The following is an 8,392-nucleotide window of genomic DNA, read 5'->3' as shown; positions in this document are numbered from 1 at the left end:
CCCAGGCTGCGAAATTGTAAACGATAATGCAAACGTTTTGTAGTAGTCTATGGCCTCCAACTTCTGTCTTACCTCTGCAAATATATTTTACTCAATGTTGTATATTTTCTCCTGTATTTTCTTTACCCAACTTTACTACAAGATTCAAGGGTGATGTTCACGCTTGCCACGTCTTAGATACCTTCCAATCGTTGTTCGCCATTTCCCGTCTGAGTACTTTTTTTCTTGCATACCACTGATAAGAAATACGAACAGACTTATCTTTTCCACGAAATATTTCCAGTTTTTTACTTTCAACTGAAATTACATTATATACTGTGACGCATACCTACAAATCTTTTACTTCTTTCCTTCTGCAACAAACTTTCCACTCTGCTGCCCTTCACACAGCACGCACACGGCTGCTCCCTTTTCCGTGCTGACATACGCCATGGCGAACCAGTTTTGAACATTCGCTTGTTTACCGACGTTATCACTTTTCCGTAAATAGTATTTTTACTCTTGCCCCGGCTTTCACTGTTGCCCTGGTTACCCATATAGAGGATATGAGATCGGAAGCCCTCATGTTAGACAACTCACATTACTCTAGTGTGTTACAGTTTGCATGCTATTCAGTATGTGCGAAGGACGGGCACTTCTAGTATAACATCATAATAAAATGATAATAGTTTGTCTAAAGAGTTTGGGAAAATTAATTTGAGTTGAAATTTAGAATTTGTTCACGTTTACTTTGTTGAATATTTACCTTCAAATGCTAGTTCGTTCTGATCAGTCACACTCATTTCCATTTAAATTGTTATCTTCTAAAAACATTCTGTGTCTAAGTGGTGTACCAGAAGACAGGATCTAACTCACTTACCCTAACGTAGCTAGATGGAGTCACTTAAGCAGTAAGCAAGGCAAGATAGTCAATATATTTTCCATGTTTTTAAAGATATATATTGCAAACTGGAAATCAAAATAGTCCGAGTAGAGAGAAATGTTTAGAATTAGGATTCGAGTGTATAAAAATTGTTTACCTTAGCTAAGTAACGTAACGTAACGTGAACTTACTTTTCTTCAATAATGAGAAAAATCGCTCTCTGACTTGTTATAATTATTGTCAAAGTGCCAGATCCTTGACAGAGGACTAAAAATAAGGAATTTTGAAAATTCAAAATTTTTTCCCTGCCACTTTTAATTTTCTTTAGAAACGAATTTAGATATATGTTCTTTCCAAATGTCGTTTACACTTTTGTAGTTTTATACCTCAATATCGTAATTAGTTTGTATTGGAAACAACAATAATAGATCCAAGGAGATACTCTGAAAATAAACACGCGTTGTACTTACTTACACAAAATTAAAGATGATCTTCCCCCCGTGCCGTGGTACTGCAATTTAGTTCTCTTGTAGCCAGGATAGCAGTAACGAAAAATCGTTTCTAAATAAGGCGATAGCTCTCCTCGCTGATCTAATGGGTAGTGTATGTGCATTTGGTACACGAGGTCCTGGGTTCGATTCCGGTGAGACAGTAACAAACGCGCTGTACTAGTTCAGATTCTACTTTAAACTATGGATCTGATCCTATATGTTCTAAATATAGGTTTAGTAGTATTATTATTATTTTCAGGCTTGAAGCACTAATAGTGGTGACTCAATGAAGTCTCATGGTATACCCTATTGGGGTGTCGGACCGTTATAGTCTTTTTTGTTTCTCCTGAAAATGTCTGGAAAAGATATGTTACACTGAGTTGTCAGAAACATTAAGAAAGCAATATCTTTCTTACATCACCATCCAAATTTGGGTAGCTCATTGCATGAATATGGATATTTCTCTGTTCAAGATGATGCAATGGGCGCCTCTAAACTCAACCAATCTGGCACCATGTGATATTGCTCATAAACTTATCCTCGGGGATAGGCAAATATCAGATTGAAAATCTTACGGGAGCATGTAGAGATTCTCAATAGTGTACTGGACAAGCGCAAGCGGGCACAGAAAAGTGTACACTATGATAAATGAGGGATCGAATTGAAGCATACTAGACGGGATACGGACAAAATCTCGCGGCCGAAACATCGCCGCCCAAAATCTCGCCGGCCTAAACCTCGCGGGACAAAATCTCGCCGGGCAAAAACCTCGCGTGGCCAAAACCTCGCCGCCCAAAACCTCGCGGGACAAAATCTCGCCGGGCCAAAACCTCGCGTGGCCAAAACCTCGCCGCCCAAAACCTCGCGGGACAAAATCTCGCCGGGCCAAAACCTCGCGTTGCCAAAACCTCGCCGCCCAAAATCTCGCCGGGCCAAAACCTCGCCACCCAAAACCTTGCGTGGCCAAAACCTCGCCGCGAATGAAACTTTTCTTTAAAATTTACCCAATGAGTTTCTTAATATGCAATTCCACATTACAAATAATAATAATAATAATAATAATAATAATAATAATAATAATAATAATAATACGAAGAAGAAGAAGAAGAAGAAGAAGAAGATACAAAAAACATCGAGTGCATGGGCTTTCTCGGGTTATTCCCGTTTCCTCCCACTTTCTTTATTCGATCATTTCCTTCATCCTGGTCATCTACGTCTCCTTTAACCTACAGGACATAATCAAGGGACGTCGTAAAAACTCATATATTATTTCATACTTTCATAAATATTATTAGATTTTTGTTGAAATTTTAAGTTTTTGGATGCTCCAAAGTTCACGAAACTAACCCCGTTAGTTGTCATTGCTTTCCTTATGCAGACTTTCTTTCTCTATAACCAGTTTAAAAACATCCTGTCGCCCTATCTTCACATTGAAATCCTCTAATACAGAAAAAGAATTTTCATATGGTATCGCGAGACTTGGTCAAATACCCGTGATACTTTTTCTGAAACAGCATCTTTTATACCGTCATCCTTATCATCTGTTGGAACATTTACATTTTGGTCAGGCGAGATTTTGGGTATGGCGATATTTTGGGGCGCGAGGTTTTGGCCCGGCGAGATTTTGGCCCGCGAGGTTTTGGCCCCGCGAGATTTTGGCCCGCGAGGTTTTGGGCGGCGAGGTTTTGGCAACGCGAGGTTTTGGCCCGGCGAGATTTTGTCCCACGAGGGTTTGGGCGGCGAGGTTTTGGCCACGCGAGGTTTCGGCCCGGCGAGATTTTGGGCCGCGAGGTTTTGGGAGGCGAGGTTTTGGCCAGGCGAGGTTTTGGTCCGCGAGGTTGTCGTCGCGAGGTTCTGGCCGCGAGGTTTTGTACCCAAACCATACTAGACAGTTTTGGCCCATTTTCAGGTAAGTACTCTGAATTTTTGGCAAAATTAGGAACTGAGAATGAAACCTGGATTAGCATCTAGGATAAACAGTGGAGAGGTATTATTCCGGGTTTTCGCGACCAAAGAAGTTCCGCGCCCAGAAACCAGCAAACAAAGTCATGACTAATTTTCTGGAACAAAGACAGATTAATCGGTGAGTATCATCCTAATGTAAGACGAAACGCAGCGGAAAGTTGTCCAAAGGAATTTCCATTTTAGTTGACAATTGTATACTTAACACATCCAACGTTTTGATTGCCAAATTAAACATTTTGGAATTCCAATTGGCGCCCCCATTCCCCTACTCACCTGACATGTTCCCTCTGATTATCATTTTCTCCAAACTTGAAGAAGCGTTACATGGGACATTATTTTCTGAACATTCCTGGAATATGCTGCGGAAACATAATTTCAGGTTTAACCAAAGCAATTTTGTTTGCAAGGATTAAAAACACTAACGTCACAGTATCAACTGCATAAGTCTCAGGCAATAAAATGTTGAGAAAAATAAAATGAAATCTTTGAGTTTTACGTCCCACGGTTATGCCGGTTAGGCTAAAGGAGACGGTGATGATGAGTAATGAATGAAATGGTGGAATGAAGAAAGTGGGAGGAAACGGGAAAACCCCGAGGAAACCCATGCACACGGTGTTTGTCCACCACAAAATTCACTTGGTGGGGCTGAGGCAATAAAATGTTGACTGAAATAACTATTTAATTTTATCTATCGACTTACATTCTTTGTAAGCAAACCTTTGAAATTTTCCTCATCCCGTTTATACCCTGGAGTCGTCTTTTTCTAGTTTTTTCTAGGGTCTTTCAGAAGTAGTCTCAACCAGTCGGCAATTTTTTTTTTTTTTTTTTTTTTTTTGTTTCAAAACGTTTCAGTCTACTACATGCTGGCAACAAGATTAGAGCTTAGTGGTAACATCATTTGTGTGTTATAAATATACTATACCCAGCATTCGTCTAGTGAGTATCAGAATGTACAACTACCCGATTTGAACCCAGTACATTCCAATTCCGATTAGGGATATATATATATATATATATATATATATATATATATATATATATATATATATATTAGAAAAGTAATTTTTCCCTATTCAATTTGAATGAAAATCACGTGCACTGGAGGCTCTAGAAATTACACATTATGAAGTTGGCAACTCTAGTTTTAGCTGATATGAGTGTGTATATGGTATTTTCTGACTGTTGGTTTTTCCGCTTCTTGGGTACGTCCAAAGTGATGGCTGAGTTCAACATTTCGCTTGTTGCTTCCTCTGGTGGGGGAGAGTGCATCATCTGGTATAAAAGGGTGCTGAAGAAAAACAGGGTGTAAGATAACCCAACACCAGAAATAGAAGATGTCAACCCCCCTTCCCGTTCTTGTGGTAGAGCGAATATGGAAAGAGATATATGTTTTGAGGGATTCTTTAAAAAAAAGAAACTAATAAAAAAGGAAAAGAAAATAGAACATGAAAGCAGAGAATAACAGTAGCAGTCAAATGATGATCAACGTGTTTGTATGAATGCGAGTAAAAGGGTACAGGGTTAAGGGGAGCAGGGCAATGGAGGACGACACGATAGAATGAAGAGAAGCTAAAAGAAGGGAAGTTATGTTGGCGAATTGCCGACACATACACTTTCACAGTCAGTCACAAGAAAGAAAAAAATAAAGCCGAAAACTAGAGATATACATATGTGTGCGTGAGCTTACCGTTGAGAAAAGTGGACTAGACCGTATAACGAAAACTGGCGGATACTCCGAAAGATCCCAGTCACTCAGTCTTGACTATATATACTCACACACACACACACACTCGGCGTCTGTGTGTGTGTTTGTGTGTTAAACCATGTGAGTGTAGTGTGTTATTGTCTGACTTAACCAATTTTCAGCCTTCTTGTTGTCTGCAATCTCACACGGTTTTGTCTTCCTCCAAAGATATGGTGTAACTTCTTTAATTCCCCATTTGTGTCGGCTGGCCGAAAGACGGGAGTTGCATTTTGTGTGCTCTGTTCTTCGTATATATGTCGGGAACCAAACTGTTTTCCCTCAGGAATGTCAGCAGATCTGTTTTTCATTTCCTGAGGCTAACAAGCACTTTCGTGCAGATCTGGTTATTATAAAAATGCACGCAAAAACAAGGACACACATTCTGTTAAACACTTGAGGATGTTGACAATCGTATCGCTTTCTTATGGATAACCAAATGTGTGGTCTTAACAGTCCAATTATATGATGCCCAGTTTAACCAGTTTTCAACATAATTTTGTCACGAACGTAATCACGAATATAATCATGCACTTGTGAAGTGATGAAGTTTAAAGTGAAGAGTGTTAATACACCTGTTAAGTGAAAACTGTAAATACATTTTCTTTTTAAGTTAAAGAGAACACAAAAGTTAATTAAATTGATTGTGCATATCACTAGTGTTGCACCATATGGGCTGAAACACAATATCTTTATGGTTGATATGTTCCCGAATCAGTAATGGTTTATTGACCTTGATGGACTGGGAACAGCTGTGTTAGGAATGTTGACGTCGCAAAAGTAGCCAAAATTATATGTAAGTTGACGTTAAACTTCCGGTGCTTTTACGGATTCAAGCGGAGAACATCTTTATGGTCTGTGTTCGCGTTTTGCGATGTAGTGAACGTTGCGCGCGTTGTTGTGGCTGCAAGCAGTATTGTCTATTTCTGTGTGGAAAGAAGTTATAACTTCCAAGATTTTTGTTCCGTGTTTTTAACCAGTTTCTTCATATACAATAATTATGTCGCGAACCAATCGCGTTAAAAAAAGCATTTTGCAACAAAAATGTTATGTGTTTTAAGCCAAGTGAATAAGTGAAACAAAGAAATCAAAAGTGTGTAAAAAAAAAAGTGCAGTGTTTACTTTTCCCCTTGTTATTTAATATCATTCATTACCCTTTTTCCAAAAATAGTGTCGTTTTACATTATTGTGTTAGTTTAAGATATCCCATGTATAAACTTGTTAGTGTGTTGTGTAAAGTGGAGCTATCGTCATGCCTCGATTTTACAGAACACGACTTTTGTGCTGGAAATTTGCAGTGTTTATTTGCATTTGGTTTGGAGTCTATGCAGACGATGTTCTGGATTTCCAGGAGCATTGTAAGTAGACTCGTTTTTTTTAAAATAGACTCTATCTATTAATCTACTTTTCATAAGTAAAGCTATGGAGGAATTTTTGCAGGCTTGTTCTGCACTTGGCAACATTATTTGGATCTTGAAAATGTACAGTTAGCGACAAGAGTTATTTTCGTTTTTTGAAATTAGTTTCATAAATAACTTCAGAATGGAAGGACAATGTGAGTACAGTTTTCAGTAAATTAAGAAGAATTTCTGTAATTTTTCTGTACGTTATAGTCATACCACCGTTATTCTCAAAATAAATTGTACCAAAAGGAAAGAACTTTTGCTGATAACTGTACAATGGAAGGATTATACTTTAAGAAGTTTTGGAATATTCCTAGAGAACGTTCAACACATTTTCGTGCCTAACGTTCCAACTTACGATGTTTACATTTTAAACAAATAAAACATAAAAGATGTAACTCAAAAGCAAGAGTTTTCAGTACAAATTTTTGTTAAGAAAATCACAACGAATCCCTTGGAAATGTACCCCAATAACATCGCTGTGATTTTTTAAAAAGAGACCTACTTCAATGCAAGAAACATCGATTAGCATTAAAATACAAGTTATGTTCCTAGTGTTTATGTTTAATTGTAGTTTAACAGCCATGTTTTGACAGTGCATTTGCTATAATTTCTTGAAACTCTACTTTAAAAAGATTTGATTCGCATCGTACTTTTATTTTGAATTTGTTACTTTCTCCAATTTATTATCCGAAAAATTTGTCAATTTTTGTAACTTGAGGCATTGGCGCAAATCCCGGGGGATGAGGGGGACATGTCTCCTCTTATCTTGGAACTGGGGGACTGTTCCCCCCAATAATCCGATTTGAAATTTTTTTTGGGGGGGAAATGTGATGATTTGTGCCACAAAGGAAAGTGAGATGAAATTGATGTTTCCCCAGAATAAGCCTCAAATCTGCCCGCCTCCCAATGTTGAAGATAACACTGATCCCTGATCTCCACAGGATTGTTTTTCAACTACACAAATATTTTGAGCATCGCTTAACCCCCCCCAAAAAAAAACAGTCTTGCTTGTCCCCCCTAATGTTGAAGACATTTGCGCCGCTGACTTGAGGTCAAAAAATTACCATACCTAAGTTATGCTACTGAGATCGTAGTATCGGTAGGGAACAGTCGTTCTTTCAGAAGAAATTTTCCGTGGGGGCACAGTTAGTATTCCGAGGGGCACTGTTGGTACTATTCTATTTATTGTTACACTATAGACTTATTATTTTGGTCTCCTCCGGGTCAGTGCCCCCCAGAAAACATGTCTGGAAGAAACACTGGTACGGATATATTTCAAGGATGTAAACTCAAGAAATGGTTTGATCATATTTTTCAACAATAAGTCCCCATATCACATAGTTTCAATGCTCAAACCAGATGTTAAATTCAAATTAATCATAACGGCGCTTGGAATATAGTGAGTCTGTGCTAAGCATGAAGATGTCCTCCTAGAATTCATTTAGAAATATAGAAGATAAAAAAGGCTTTTAAAAAGTGTCAATCGCAATGATCGGATACAGGATTTAATCACAGGACATCCAAACAGCTAAACATGAACGCTCACTGTACACATTTGTCAACCCCAGTTGGTACACACGGCTTTTTCCATAAATAAAGGATTCGAAATTAAATTTTTGGTGTGGAACAGGTATTCAAATATACGAACGGACAACCTTTCATCTAATTTTCGTATGCACTTTGAAATTTAAATCAAGAATTTCTGACAAGTTATGAAATTATAAATATTTAATACTTTAGTGTATTTAAAAAAATCTTCATTTTATTCCGAAAGGGCAATTAATCTAGAGAAAAAAGACCGTATTAGGTTTAGTTTACAAGCTAAATATGCAACACCTATCTACGTATATCTCCATATTTCAAGATTGCTAGATTCTTTACTTATACCATTCTCAGAGGGAGATGGGGAAATGGAAGACAGAATTTT

At 38.0% G+C, this 8,392-nt stretch overlaps 1 protein-coding gene across 1 annotated transcript in view; it reads left to right on the top strand.

Annotated features, from left to right (window-relative positions):
• The first annotated feature begins 4,832 nt into the window (after window positions 1–4,832).
• LOC145664067 (synaptogenesis protein syg-1-like) overlaps window positions 4,833–8,392 on the top strand; it is a 997,265-nt gene continuing 993,705 nt past the window's right edge. The window contains exon 1 of the mRNA XM_081730408.1: window positions 4,833–6,417. Coding sequence (XP_081586534.1) covers window positions 6,312–6,417 — 106 coding nt within the window. The 5' untranslated portion in view covers window positions 4,833–6,311. The remainder of the gene's footprint in view (window positions 6,418–8,392) is intronic.

The sequence above is a fragment of the Thermobia domestica genome, chromosome 11 (assembly GCF_964235325.1).
Source record: "Thermobia domestica chromosome 11, izTheDome1.hap1.1, whole genome shotgun sequence".
NCBI lineage: Eukaryota > Metazoa > Arthropoda > Insecta > Zygentoma > Lepismatidae > Thermobia > Thermobia domestica.
Note: the sequence above shows the minus strand (reverse complement) of the source record. Positions and strands in the feature narration are given on the sequence as shown.